Consider the following 15,953-nt stretch of genomic DNA (forward strand, 5'->3'; position numbering starts at 1 on the left):
TTTCAGACAAACCTAAAATAGATGATAGATGACAGACAGTAATAATAGGCATCTGTAAGTGCCTGAAAATATTTGGTGATGCAAAACAAACAGTACACTAAACAAACACTTGCACAATTAACAAGTTCAAACTTTCAAGACAATTTGAGTTAACAAAACTAAAAGTATTGCTGTATGCATAGCAATGAAAAGAAAAGCATTCAAAAATATTTCAAGCAAAGAACCAATTTTTCACACCTTATTAAAAACAGTTGAGGAAATTCAATACTTTCACTGTCATAATGTTGAAATGAAAAAAAAATGTAAGACATTACAACTGAAGGAAGAGTTGCTAAATAAGGCACCTTATAGCCAAGAAACAGTGCTTCAAATCAATTAGAGAAGGCTCATTTGCAGTTAAACTGGATATCTTGTCTATTACACATAAAACTAAAGACTAAATGATTCTTGTTACTTCTGCAAAATAAATACCTTCATTTTTGCAGTAACAGTTGATCACTCTCCACTGTAAAAAAATTTTAAAATCTAATGACATTTTTTGTAAGTGTCATTGTAGACGTATAAATATCCAAAAATGATATGCTTATGCTAAAACTGTACACTGGAATTTTTTTTTTTTTTTTTTAAGCATGAAACTTCACTTGGTCCCCTGCTATCTTTGGCAAGTACAGTGCAATACTCACTTTATAGCCTGAGTAATATGCGGGTATGAAGTCCAGTTTAACCTTCCCAGTTCAGCTCTATGTGGCTCAGTTGCATCATGTGCCAAGTCACTTATTACACTCTCTCGTGTGTGGACCCACACTGAACAAGCCTACCGCAGCAACACTACTGCAACCAGGGAGGTCACGGCATTGGCCAGCACAGCCAACTTACTCGCCCAGCTATAGGAAGCCCGGCCAATGAGCTGAGCATCTGGCACGCTACTTTGGATGAAGTCAGTATAGGCAGACACCTCGGTATAGACACCAGGTTGGTTGGGTCGGGCACAGCCAAATCCAAAGCTGACCACACCTGCTTGCACCCACGTCCCATTCACCATGGAGCACACAAGAGGTCCACCAGAATCCCCCTGCGAGACAACATGTTGAAGGTTTTTTTTGAAGACAAGACTTAAAGGTGTGTTGTAGTGAATTTGAGATGTAAACGATTCAAAATCGTAATTCACAAAGCAAGCATAACAGCTGAGACGCCAGTGTTCTTAACAAGCATTAGGAACTTACTGCAGAAAGAACAATCAATGGCTACTGATGCTGTAACATTTTTCTGTACTGTGTGTTTAAGGATGAAATAAGGCCATTGCTTTCGTATTCCACTTTTTATTATGAGGGTTGTCTGTATGTTCTTACCATTGACAATAAAGCTAATGCGACTAACAACCTGCAATTAAGAAAATGCTTTAACTGCCTCTGTGACTTCACCAAGAGAGTAAATATAAAGCACCAGAATCATAAACACAAAGTCTTCACTCTAACCATGTACTGAAGAACGTCTAAAATATCTCTTACCTGGCAGGCATCCTTTCCACCCTCTGGATAACCGGCACAAATCATGCTAGACAGGATGCTTATGTTTTCAGTGGCCTGGAGCATCTGCTGACAGGTAGGCTGGTCAATGATGGGGACTTGAACTTGCTGTAAAGTTCCCACACCTGACAGAGAAACTTTAACAAATACAAAAAAAATTAAGAAAAGTAAGAGTAACGGTGATAAAATAAAACAAAAACTTATTCTCCCTTGAAGACATGAGAAATGGAATTCCTCTGTACTGATGTGAAAACTGGCAGATGATTTGCCAGCAATTCCATACAACTGAAACAGTGATGGGGGGGACTATTACAGTTTGAACTTACAGATAACATGTTACAACAAAATGACAATCCTAAATTTTAAACAGGACAAAGTGTTGTAATCTTCTGTTAAAAAAACACAACATGTAGTTCCACCAGTTACACTTCTGCTAATACAGTAGTGGGCAATATTTAAAAAGTAAGATTTAACTTCATTTCCATACCAGGTCTCCTAACATGTAGAGAAAGAAGTCTGACAAGAACAATGAAACCTGCGATGTCCTTAAAAAAATTTTTAAAAAAACTGACACATTAGGAATGAGTACCTGATTTAATAATACAAAAAAAACTTGGCAAATTTGATTACAATTTAGCTACATATAAAGAGATGCTGACTAACAGTCCACCCCTACTGTTCAAAACAACAAAGCTGTGAAAAGCAAAAAGAAAGAATTACTTGCCAAGTTAACTGTAACTTGAAGCCTATTAATTCCATTTATTCCACTGAACAAGAGGGTAAAGCTAAAGTGGAAAGTTGGATTAAAACAGTTCAGCAATGTAATAGGAAAAAAAAAAAGCATAAAAAGCTTTACTGCACATAACTATACAAAAACTCCAGAAAAAAAATAGCACAGCATCAACCATAAAATAAAAAAGTCTAAATATTACAGAACAAATCTCAATAACTTAACCTTAAAGAAAAAAAGGGTTCAGAAAACCTCTTAACACTCGTTTAAGTTGACAACAAGCTGTATAAAAACACAGAAGGGTAACATCCGGGAAGAACTACACAGCAAATATCTCTTGAATCCAAGTCTCAACATCTCATCGTTATACTCTTTGTGGATTACTTTTCCCTCAAAAGGCTTAAAAGTTTTTGCTAATTGGTTGAACAATTATTATAACTGTAACTTTCTATTCACCACATTAAATTCCTGACATCTTCACTGGGTTTTAACAATATACCCCACCAGACAGGACCACCTGCCAACTGACACTCCACTCACCTCCCTCCTGAACCTGCCCCCAGCCAGTGACATAGCAAAGCATCCCACTGGGGAACAGGGTGTTGGCATCAGGTAGACAAACTGGCTGAATGTAGTCTGACCAGGTCACTGGGCTGTCCAGCTGGACCAGAGCTATGTCCAGCCCTTCCTGGGCATCGACATAACCTGGTGGAATCGTCACTTGAGCAACACGCTTCGAAACTTCATACTGGTTAAATCCGTTGAGCTGGTAACGGCCCAGGTACAGCACATAGGAGGACAAACTGGAAGACCTGAGAAGGAATTAAAAAAAAAATAAAGATCACACTCCACACCAGGACATTCATACCCTTTAAACACCAGTGAGCAATAAAGCACTGTCCATGAGGGCAGATTGGAGTCTTACGCTGGGAAGCAATGGGCAGCAGACAACACCCAGTCTTCTGCAATGATAGACCCTCCACAAATGTGGCCATCCGTTATTGTCTGGATATCCACCTGCCATGGCCAAGCACCTTCTTGTGCATTAGTTCCTCCGACAATCCTGTTGGTCAGGGGAGGCAGTCCGCACACTAATAACAAAAAGACAATTTTAACAAATTTTTAAAAACGTTACGCTGATATCAACAAGCGCCATCGAGTCAGTGTTTTAAGTTAACACTTGCTGAGCACATATAGAGTGACACCTGAATTTTCTGTCCTACGTTTGTATCCCTAGGATAATAATAAGTCATCAAATATATTCATACAATATTTAAAAAAAATTTATTTAACAGATACTTTTCTCAATATTGACTTACATTAAGCTACTTACGATGATTCCCTACAGTTACTTTTTACTGGTGAAGTTCTGGGTGGGTAAGCGAAAGAGTACTATAACAGAAAGGGGAACTCAAACCTGTGCCCTCCGAGATTATCATCATATTACTGCTTATCTGAAACCTTTCGAGTTCTTATTTATATTTTAATCTTAATTAATTCCAACAATATTAGTATTAATATTGTTTAATTTATGGTGTCATAACAGCATCATCTAAATAATTATAGCAACATTTTTTATTTAATTTACTGAAACTTCTTTAAATTTAAACATTTAAAAGTTCGCATGATCGTATTTTCCTCGTTGCAGATTAGGACACGTGTGGAGATGTCCAGTGAGCCGAACTTCACCAAGGAAATCATAGGAGGCGCATTTGGGGCTTTGCTATTGCTGGCTTTGATCGCGGGTGGACTCTACAAGGTGAACATATTATCATTTCATACCTCCCTTGGTCATGGTCTGACACACTGCCTTGTCTTCACCACACCTGTAAGAGTATAACTGTTTTCTTTCCTCTTTCTCAGGCGGGATTTTTTAAGAGCAAATATAACCAGATGGTTCAAGAAGCTGGAGGAGAAGGAGATGGAGGTGAAAGGGAAAATGCAAATGCCCCCCCCAGCCACTGAATAGACAACAAGAAAAAAAAAACTACAAAATCAGTTTTTTGTACTCTATAGAATGTTTAAAAAAGAAAAATGGAGGCCAAATGTGGCTAAATATACTATTTTGTAATGCTTTCATATGAAGATTATGTAAGAGGTACAGAAATTATGCCTTCTTCTTGCTTAATTCCTAATGTTGGCATTAGTGTTTTCCAGCAAATCTACTGTATTGGACTAAAAGAGAATTATAGATCAATATCTAAAAACTTCTTAAGCCCTATTGTTGTGTTTGCTGTGTTTTTGTGACTGTATGTACAGTATCTGAAAATATATTTTCATGTGATGGCATATTTACAGACTGATCAACAATAATAAACAAATAGGCACAATGTGGAGGCTATTAACTATGAATTATGTATATAACACATGGGGGGACACACCATCACAACCACTTGTCGCATCCGGGGTCGCGGGGAGCCGGAGCTTAACCCGGCAACACAGAGCGTAGGCGTGGAGGGAGAGGGGACACACCCAGAACGGGACGCCAGTCCGTCGCAAGGCACCCCAAGCGGGACTGGAACCCCACACCTACCGGAGAGTAGGACCCAACCCAATCCACTGCACCACCAAACCATATATGGGGACTCCCAGTGAAAATTTCTTTATGCTTATGGAACCTAATATTACATAACCATGCAGTTGCACTGCATAGTTGTGTATCTAAAGCTTTGTGTGAATAATGCAACAATAAAAATAGAAACACACAGCTGTGAAATATAAGTTCTTTACACTATGGTTTTAGAGACTGTGATGGACTGGTGTCCCATGCAGGACATACCCTGACTGGCTTGGTGCCATGTGCATCAAGGATGAACTACGGGCCACTGTGACCCTGTCTTTGTCAAGTGGTAAATGTGAGTGAGTGAGTGAGTGAGTGAGTGAGTATGTATGCAAGCCATTGAATGAAAACTTTTCAAGTAGTTTCATGCACAGAAACACTTTTTTTTCCTTGGAATGTCACTCAATTCCATTCCAGTAGACAACTTTATTGTACGGATTAATAAGGAGAAGTTAAGGAAACAGGGAGGGAGCATCATATCCTCCATATCCTTACCTTTAAGATATTAATGATAATAAGACAAGTGACGAAAAAAAGAAAAAAAAATCTCCACGTTTCGTTACTTTTAACTTTAACTGTGTGGATCTGTGCCGCTCAAACCGGGCTTCCGTCTCCTTCGTTATCGCCATCATGACAGTTGTTCACACTGCGGATGACGTCATCCACCCCCCCCTTCACCCAACGCCCCCACCTTCCCCATCTCCCCCACCTCCACACCCTCGACACTCGATTTTCCTGTCATTGTGATTGTTAATGTTTCGATTCAATTGTGCTGTTCAAACCAACTCTAGACGTTAAATGAATATATGACACGTTATTTTAGTCATTTACTGCACTTTTGGTCGTGTATTTTCAGGCGGGAAGTCCAACGCGTTTTATTGTGTTATTTTGTCCATCCATCTTCCTCCGCTATCCGGGGCTGGGTCACGGGGGCAGCAGTCCGAGCAGAGTCCTCCAGACTTCCCTCTCCCCGCATACCTCCTCCAGGTCCTCTGGGGAAACCCCAAGACGTTCCCAGGCCAGCCGGGAGACATAGTCTCTCCAACGTGTCCTGGGTCTGCCCTGAGGCCTCCTCCCAGTGGGACAAGCCCGGAACACCTCCCCAGGGAGGGGTCCAGGAGGCATCCGGAACAGATGCCCGAGCCACCTCAACTGGCTCCTCTCGATGCGGAGGAGCAGCGGCTCTACTCCGAGCTCCTCCCGGGTGACTGAGCTCCTCACCCTATCCCTAAGGGTGCGCCCAGCCACTCTGTGGAGGAAGCTCATTTCTGCCGCTTGTATCCGCGATCTCATTCTTTCGGTCATGATCCAGAGTTCATGACCATAGGTGAGGGTAGGAACGTAGATCGACCGGTAAATTGAGAGCTTCGCCTTACGACTCAGCTCCCTCTTCACCACAACAGACCGGTACAATGACCGCATTACTGCGGACGCCGCACCGATCCGTCCGTCAACCTGCCGCTCCATTTTTCCCTTACTCGTGAACAAGACCCCGAGATACTTAAACTCCTCCACTTGAGGGAGCAACTCCCCCCCAACCCGGAGGGGGCAATCCACCTTTTTCCAACTGAGGACCATGGTCTCGGATTTGGAGGTGCTGATTCTCATCCCCACTGCTTCGCACTCGGCTGCAAACCTCCCCAGTGCACGCTGCAAGTCTTGACTTGATGAAGCCAACAGGACCACATCGTCCGCAAAAAGCAGAGACGAGATCTCGCGGCCACCAAAACAGACACACTCTGTTCCCTGGCTGCGCCTAGAAATTCTGTCCATGAAGATAATGAACAGAATCGGTGACAAAGGGCAGCCCTGGCGGAGTCCAACATGCACCAGGAACAGGTCTGACTTACTGCCGGCAATGCGAACCAAGCTCCTGCTCCGGTCATACAGGGAACGAACAGCCCGTAACAGTGAGCCCCGAACCCCGTAATCCCGAAGCACCTCCCACAGGATGCCACGAGGGACACGGTCGAATGCCTTCTCCAGGTCCACAAAGCACATATGGACTGGTTGGGCCAGCTCCTACGAACCCTCCAGCACCCTAGTGAGGGTATAGAGCTGGTCCAGTGTTCCACGGCCAGGGCGAAAACCGCATTGCTCCTCCTGAATCCGAGGTTCGACTATCGGTCGGATTCTCCTCTCCAGTACCCTGGCACAGACTTTCCCAGGGAGGCTAAGGAGTGTGATCCTCCTGTAGTTGGAACACAATCTCCGGTCCCCCTTCTTAAAAAGAGGGACCACTACCCCTGTCTGCCAGTCCAGAGGCACCGTCCCCGAACTCCACGCGATGCTGCAGAGGCGTGTCAGCCAAGACAGCCCCACAACATCCAGAGACTTGAGAAACTCGGGGCGGATCTCATCCACCCCCGGAACCGTGCCCCCGAGGAGTTTTTTGACTACCTCAGCAACTTCAGCCAGGGTAATGGACGAGTCCCCTTCCAAGTCCCCAGCCTCAGCTTCCTCTACGGAAGGCGTGTCGGAGGGATTGAGGAGATCCTCAAAGTACTCCTTCCACCGCCCGAGGACATCCTCAGCTGAGGTCAACAGCGCACCACTTCCACTGTAAACAGTGTTTGTGGAACACCGTTTTCCCCCCTCTGAGTCGTCGGACGGTTTGCCAGAATCTCTTTGAGGCCGACCGAAAGTCTTCCTCCATGGCCTCACCGAACTCCTCCCAAGCCCGAGTTTTTGCCGCGGCGACTGCCAGAGCCACGCTCCGTCTGGCCCGCCGGTACCCGTCAGCTGCTTCAGGAGTCCCATGAGCCAGCCAGGCCCAATAGAACTCCTTCTTCAGCTTGACGGCATCCCTTACTTCCGGTGTCCACCACCGTGTTCGGGGATTGCCGCCGCGACAGGCGCCGGAGACCTTATGGCCGCAGCTCCGAACCGCCGCCCAGACAATGGAGGCGCGGAACATAGTCCATTCAGACTCAATGTCCCCCACCTCCCTCGGGACCTGGTTGAAGCTCTGTCGGACGTGGGAGTTGAAGACCTCTCTGACAGGGGCCTCCGCCAAACGTTCCCAACAGACCCTAACTATGTGTTTGGGCCTGCCAGGTCTGTCCAGCTTTTTCCCCCGCCATCGAATCCAACTCACCACCAGGTGGTGATCAGTTGACAGCTCAGCCCCTCTCTTCACCCGAGTGTCCAAGACATATGGCCGAAGGTCAGAAGAAACGACTACAAAGTCGATCATCGACCTCCGTCCAAGGGTGTCCTGGTGCCAAGTGCACTGATGGACACCCTTATGCATGAACATGGTGTTCGTTATGGATAAACCGTGACTAGCACAGAAATCCAATAACAACTCACCGCTCGGGTTCAGATCAGGGAGGCCGTTCCTCCCAATCATGCCCCTCCAGATGTCACTGTCGCTACCCACGTGGGCGTTAAAGTCCCCCAGTAGAATGACAGAGTTCCCAGTGGGAGCACTTTCCAGCACGCCCTCCAGGGACTCCAAGAAGGCCGGGTACTCTACACTGCCGCTAGGCGCATAAGCACAAATGGCAATGAGAGACCGTTCCCTGACCCGAAGGCGCAGGGAGATGACCCTCTCATTCACCGGGGTAGACTTCAACACATGGCGGCTAAACTGGGGGCCTATAAATAAACCCACACCCGCCCGCCGCCTCTCACCCTGGGCAATGCCAGAATAGTGGAGAGTCCACCCTTGGTCGAGAAGAGTGGTTCCAGAGCCCAAGCTGTGAGTGGAAGTGAGCCCGACTATATCTAGACAGTATCTCTCAACTTCCTGCACCAGCTCAGGCTCCTTCCCCGCCAGTGAGGTGACATTCCAAGTCCTAAAAACCAGAGTTGGCGTCCGAGGTTTGGGTCGGCCAGGCACTCGGCCCAGACCACCGCCCAAATCACAACGCACCGGCCCCTTACGGTCTCTCCGGCAGGTGGTGAGCCCACCGAAGAGCGGCTCCACGTCATGGCTTCGGGCTGAGCCCGGCCAGGCCCCGTGGGCATAGACGTGGCCACCAGGCGCTCGCATGTGAGCCCCCCCCCCCAGGCCTGGCTCCAGGGTGGGGCCCCGGTGACCTCATACTGGGCCGGGTAAACGAAAGCCTTGATTTTTTCTTCATAAGGGGTTTTTGAACCGCGCTTTGTCTCGTCTGTCACCCAGGACCTGTTTGCCTTGGGAGACCCTACCAGGGGCATATAGCCCCAGGCAACATAGCTCCTGAGATCATTCAGGCACTCAAACCCCTCCACCACGGTAAGGTGGCGGTTCACGGAGGGGTGTGTTATTTTGTATTTTGTATATTTGTCTTTCGAATAAAATATCTCTATATCTTCCATATATTGCAACACCCGTTTCGCCCCACCCCAGTTCTGTAGCTTTCGTTCCTCTTTTATTCCGTTTTATATCCTCTGTTTAACACTGAGGAACAGAATATTTTCCTCTCTGCTCTTCTGCACACTTTTTCCTGTGTAAATCCTCCACAATGTCCTTGATACTAAAAATCCCTCTGTGTCTATTTCTGGGTAAGTTGTATTTGTTCATTTTTAAGCTATAATAACAACAACAATAAATAATAACAATAATATGTTTATATACACTTAATAATTCCTTGTTTCTTGCTATGACTTCTTTACTGATGTTAATTCACTGTTTCCTTTTCAGAACATCTGAGCAATTGTGCTCTTAAAATTTCAAATCAATAAACTTTGAAAGATACTTCACTTGTACTAGATAAAGGAAATACATGCATATGAATACAGAGTGCATGCTGTTGATGTTTAATTTCAAAAAAAACTGTGTGTTTGTGACGAGCAGTTTGCTACATTAACAAGAAGGCGTTTCAAATTCTTTGGCACCTCTAGGTGTTTTTTTATGGTGTTTGTGGTTATGGTCTAAAGGGCTACATACATCATACATTGAACAGTTTTTTTTAAAAAAAAAAAAAAAAAAACAATGCTGAGACATCTTTTCATCTGTTGTTATTCTGGGAAAATGTTGGACTATGAAATAGCTTTCTGCAATTTGCTGACAGTTGTGATTTCATGGTAGCTTTACTTCTGTAAAATGTGTAACTTTTGGTGAAATATGGAACAAAAGCAAAGTATAAATAGGAGCTCTAGCTGAATGTGAGAGCATGGCCATATGTGTGCAGCAGGGTGAAGGAACATTTGTCAGGTCGAGGTGGATTGCTTTCACCAAAAAAAGTGCTAAAGCGCTTTTCACTTGTACTAAGTGCTTGAGAACCAGTGCAGTTACAGCTCAGCCTAAATGTTGAATCTAGCAGAACACACAGCTTGTCACTAAAGTTGGTTGCAGTTCTAAAGCTGCTTTTGTAAGGCGAGATGAAAGAACTGAACAAACATCAGTGTTATATATACCTTATATATATTCTGCAATGTGCATAATGTATTTTGAGTGTAATACATTACAATAATGCTGTTATGTGTAATATGTGATCTGTTTGAAACATGGACAGAAAACACAGGCCAAGTTAACCCACACAAACACAAAGAACACCGACTTTCAAATTTCATTTTGCAACCCTGGAGAGATTTTTCAACATCAACATGTGCTAAACAGCCATGTCATTCTGACCTTGTTTTTTACTACAAAAATTTGCAAAGAAGATTTTTAATATCTCACATCTCATTAATATTTTAATATATTTAATATCTCATAATCAGAGATATAATGCAGATATAATTCAAGTTTCAAGTTTATTGTCTTAGATACAAGTACCATGTACATGTATCATGAAAATCTTCCCGAATGCTTCTCCTCAGACTATGGGCAAGGACAATAGAAATACTGCACAAACAAAACAATGACAAACAAAACAGTGTCAATGACAGTAAATAACAATAGCAGCAATGACAGCAATAACGATAAATAATGGTAACAGTAGTAACAATAATGGTAACAGTCAGAGAACTCAGAACGAGAGAATGAGAATGCTTAAAGTGACAGTGTAATTTACCAATGTGCTTGGGTGGAGCAGTCCAACTCTAGTTACTAAAGGTGGCACATTGGTTAGTGTTGTATAGTCTTACAACAGTGGGTAAAAGCTGTTCCTATACATAGCTGTGTGGGTTCGAATAGACCTAAGCCGTTTTGCAGATGGCAGGGAAGAGAAAAGTGCCCGTGCTGGGTGACTATGATCTCTCATAATGCGCATCGTCTTTCTGAGGCAGCTTGTGGTGTAGGTGTCCTCGACTGCTGGTAGCTGTGGGACAGCTGGATCCTCAAATTATGAATACAGCTGGGATAGGAAATCTATTTATAATTTAACTTGTTTGTAACGCCAAAGTGAGAGAAAAATACCATTACCATAACCACTACTACAAAAAGAAAAACATATGTGTGTGTGTAACGCCAAAGTCAGTATACCACTAATTCAGAATCAGTAAAAGGTCAATAAAACAGAAACACCTTAATCTGTTTACATTGTGGTTCAGTAAAAATGAGGTTGATCCCCATATGTCCTCATTTACTCAGCACTGTATGAGAGTTGGTGGGCTGCAATATTTGTGCATGTATTTCTGAATAACACACACACACACACACACACACACATTTTCAGAACCGCTTGTCCCATACGGGGTCGTGGGGAACTGGAGCCTACCCGGTAACACAGGGCGTAAGGCCGGAGGGGGACACACCCAGGACGGGACGCCAGTCCGCCGCAAGGCACCCCAAGCGGGACTCGAACCCCAGACCCACCGGAGAGCAGGACTGCGGCCCAACCCACTGCGCCACCACGCCCCCCTTTTGTGCAACTTGTTGTGAGTCATTTCCCAGCTTTAGCAACTCTTCTAATTTATGGTAATATTTCACGATGTCTGTTTTCTGCAAGTCTTGCATGGGATGCCTTGCGACGGAGTGGCGTCCCGTCCTGGATGTGTCCCCTTCCCCTCTAGCCTTGCGCTCTGTGCTGCCAGGTTAGGCTCCGTTTCGCCATGACCCCACTTGGGACAAGCTGCTTCAGACGTGTGCATGTGTGTGTGTGTGTGTGTGTGTGTGTGTGTGTGTGTGTGTGTGTGTGTGTGTGTGTGTTTTCTGCGCAGTGTTATACGTTTTGTTCAGTTAAAACAGAGCATTCATACAACTTCGTAAAGTAATATCAATAATTTTGCAGAATGTTTTAGAATCCGGGATTTGAGTTTTCCATGATAAAAGAATAAAACCTCATTTTAGGACAATAAAATAATGGCTTTTAAAATGCATTTTTTTGTGAACTCACAATTTTTAACAAATTACACACACACACACACATTTTCTGAACCGCGTGTCCCATACGGGGTCGCGGGGAACCAGAGCCTACCCGGCAACACAGGGCGTAAGGCTGGAAGGGGAGGGGACACACCCAGGACGGGACGCCAGTCCGCCGCACGGCACCCCAAGTGGGACTTGAACCCCAGACCCACCAGAAAGCAGGACCTGGTCCAACCCACTGCGCCACCGCACCCCCTCTAACAAATTACAGAATATATTATTTATATCCTTTATTCTAGGCATATTGTCACATAAGGAGGTTACACAGACACAGATGTGTTGCTTTGCATCCAACTGTGGATGAAAAGGGTGATGTTCTCAGAAGCAGAATAAACATATATATGTGTATCGGGCAAACACAGAAAGAAAGTGCTGAAGCAAGACAAGGAACATAGAGTGAAGGGACATTCTGAATGTTTCGTAAAGGAAACTGACTGGCTGAATACACAGAAACATGACTGAGATTGTGCAAGGATACAGGACCGGGACAAGAGCACAAAATACAGACGCAGATGGGACTAGAGCTCTGGAGTAGAACACAAACACACTGTGAACAGGATTTTAGAAGCATTTGATTATACACGGAACAAGAATTGCTAAGTAGGGGCCAGGAAATGCAATAGAGAGCTGATCAAGAATCGGCAGCTATAGGTATTTTTCCATCACTCATTTTATGGTGCTGGGGATTTGGTGTTTATATTTACATTTACATTTTTTCATTTAGCAGACGCTTTTGTCCAAAGTGATGTGCATCTCAGCAAAAGTACAATTTATACGTTACATTAAGAGAAGGAGACATAGCTACAAACATGAAAGTCTAAGCAAACCTAATTTGTTACCTACCACTTGCTGCACCGAGGTTCATCGTTCAAGTAGGTGCATAAAACACAGGATAGGCAAATCCCGATACCCACACACACACACACATTTTCAGAACCGCTTGTCCCATACGGGGTCACGGGGAACCGGAGCCTACCCGGTAACACAGGGCGTAAGGCCGGAGGGGGAGGGGACACACCCAGGACGGGACGCCAGTCCGTCGCAAGGCACCCCAAGCGGGACTCGAACCCCAGACCCACCGAAGAGGAGGACTGCGGTCCAACCCACTGCGCCACCGCACCCCCTAATCCCGATACCTTCCCACCAATTTTTTTTCTTTTTTTTTTTAAATATTATAAGATACAGAAGTAAGCAAGGGTTAGGGTTAGGCTTGGGCGAAGTGGATCTGGAAAAGGTGAGTTTTCAGACCCCTCTTGAATACAGAAAGAGTTTCAGCAGCTCTGAGTGACAGGGGAAGGTCATTCCACCACAACGGACCCAGAACCGAGAACCTCCGAGCTTTTCCTTTCCACCAAGCCAGCAGAAGTAGACAAGCGAAGGGGCCTGGCTGGGGTGTAGCGGTTGATCAAGTCTTGTAAATAGCTGGGAGCAGTTCTATTGATGCATTTGTACACGGTAACCAGGGTTTTGAATTTGATTCGGACAGCTATAGGAAGTCAGTGCAGAGAGATGAGTAGAGGAGATACATGGGAGCGCTTTGGCAAATCAAACACAACTCGTGCAGCAGCATTCTGTAGAAGCTGCAGAGGTTTGATGGCATGAGCAGGAAGGCCATACAGAAGAGAGTTGCAGTAGTCCAGACGGGAAGTCACCATAGCCTGGACAAGTAGTTTGGCTTGAAGTTGGAGAGGATAGCTCCGCAGGGAGGTCCAGCATGAACCAGGCAGGTTGATGGTGAGAATTTGTCAGTGATTTCTTTGACTTTGTCTCTGAAAAACAAAGCAAAGTCTTCAGCAGTAAGAGAAGAGGGAGGAGGAGGTGGCGGGGGACACAGAAGGGATGAGAAGGTGGCAAAGAGCATGTGTGGTTTTTTGGATGCAGACTGTATTTTGTTGTGGAAGAAGGAGGTTTTAGCTGAAGAGACGGCAGACTGAAAAGCAGCTAAGAGTGACTGGTAAGCATCCAGGTCCGATGGAGTTTTGGATTTACGCCATCTTTGCTCTGCAGCCCGCAGTTTGGTCCTGTTAGCACATAACATATCGATCTGAGAATTGTAGAGCAGAAGGGAGAGTGGCGAGAGTAGCAGAGGCAAAGCAGGAAGGTGAGAGAGATTTTAAGTTGCAGCGAAAGGTGACAACGGGTGCAGAAAGAGACGAGGAGTTAGTGGTGAGCGAGGATTGAAAGGAAATGAAGAAGTGGTCAGAGACATGTAGCGGAGTGACAGAGAGGACGGGACAGCCACAGTTGCGGGAAAATACAAGGTCAAGACAGTTGCCGGCTTTGTGAGTAGCAGGGGATTGGGACAGGGAGAGATCAAAGGGTTTATTGGGTTCAGGTGTGCTTGATGTGGCTGAATGGCTCTGGGGGCTACCCTTGCTACGTTCATCTCAAGTCTGATTTTCAGAGATCATGACAGTACCCCCTCTTCTAGGAGCAGCTCTAGTGGCTTGAGGAGGACGCCCCCTTGGGCGAGGAGTAGGGCAGTCAGGATGCGCCCGGTGGAAGTCCTCTATGAGGCTCGGGTCTAAGATGTCACTTCCTGGGAACCAGGATTGCCCTCCTGCCTCATACCCCTTCCAGTCCACCAGGTAGTACATGTGGGCTCGACGTCATCTGGATTCTAAGATAGTTTTGACAGTATAAGTGTCACAACCTCAGGGCAATAGCCTGAAAGATGACAGGGAGTGCAGCGCTGACCACACAATAAGCTCATTACACACTGTAATGATGACGTATCATGGTGGAGACTAAGGGGTTGCTCCGCCCCCTCGATGCTCGCTCCCGGGCGCGCAGGCTGATATACTTGGCCGTGTATACCTTTTGTGCCTCGCACGTTTTGGAGATTACTTTAATGTTGTTTATTTTATTGTAAGGACAGCTGTGTGAAATATGTCATCCATAGTTGCCCACAAGATATTAAAAAGAAGAGCTTCCTTTTGTCCGTGTCCATCTGGATTTATATAATTTTACGCCTTTCTGGAATCCACGTGAGGATCTGGGCTAACTCATTAGCTTAGCCGGATCGTTACAAATGGCGCCCGAACTGTGAATGAATACCCTTAGAAGGAAAGGTTTGGACACTGGACAGTGAGTATATTTGGAGTATCTCTTTGGTGGATGACGAAGGAAGCAGGCAAACTATTTTTGGAATTCGCCTTTTTATTTCCTTGCCTCACGCACGTTGGCTAGGGGATTTACGATATTTCGTTCAATCGTGCACGGTGTGGCAACCTAAAACTCCAGTTGGGCAAACCGTGGGACATTTTTCCTCGTCTTTTTCCCATTTCCTGCGGAGTTCTACGCGCCGTGAAAGAGAGGAGAGGGAAATTTAAAAAAAAAAAAAGGGGGTTAAAGGTTAATTGTATGTGAGTGTGTAATATATGTTAATAGTTAATAGCTAAATAATGAAAACTGACCAGTACTGAGTTTAAGAGTAATTCATCATGTAAGGTTATTTGATGATATTATTTTCTTATGTATTGTAATACACTGAGTGTCTTCCTATTGCACATGTGCTGTTTTAACCTGCTTTAGGATAATTTTTTTTTTCCAGTTATTCATGGTCACGTTTCTGTTTTGATTCTCTCAGTACATTTACAATGGCTAGACGTATTGTTGCATTTGTGGATGACGATGGTGAAGGTGATGGTGTTCCACTTGGGCTGTTGGGTGATGATTCGGTCACAATTCAGCATCTTGCTGCTCAGGTAAAAAAGTTACAGCAACAAGTAGATATGCTGACATCTGCATTTAGTATGTCTGTTGACTTGCAACACAGCTTGCTACAGCAGTTGGAGATCCAGACCTCTTCACACTCACAGGGACCAGACACACATGCCCATCCTATGTTTACCTCCACCCCTGCTACACGCACACTCACAAAGCGCAATAGTCGAG

The 15,953-nt window shown here is 45.0% G+C and overlaps 1 protein-coding gene across 1 annotated transcript; it reads right to left on the reverse strand.

Moving 5' to 3' along the window:
- Nucleotides 1-768: 768 nt before the first annotated feature.
- On the reverse strand, nt 769-3,366 carry LOC114909218 (serine protease 27-like; the record flags this gene model as incomplete). The annotated part of the gene is made up of 4 exons (XM_029246952.1): nt 769-1,072; nt 1,509-1,663; nt 2,797-3,068; nt 3,182-3,366. Coding segments are annotated over 4 exons (870 nt in total), but the record flags the coding sequence as incomplete, so codon positions are not given.
- Nucleotides 3,367-15,953: the final 12,587 nt, after the last annotated feature.

This window comes from Scleropages formosus, chromosome 20 (assembly GCF_900964775.1).
Source record: "Scleropages formosus chromosome 20, fSclFor1.1, whole genome shotgun sequence".
Lineage (NCBI taxonomy): Eukaryota > Metazoa > Chordata > Actinopteri > Osteoglossiformes > Osteoglossidae > Scleropages > Scleropages formosus.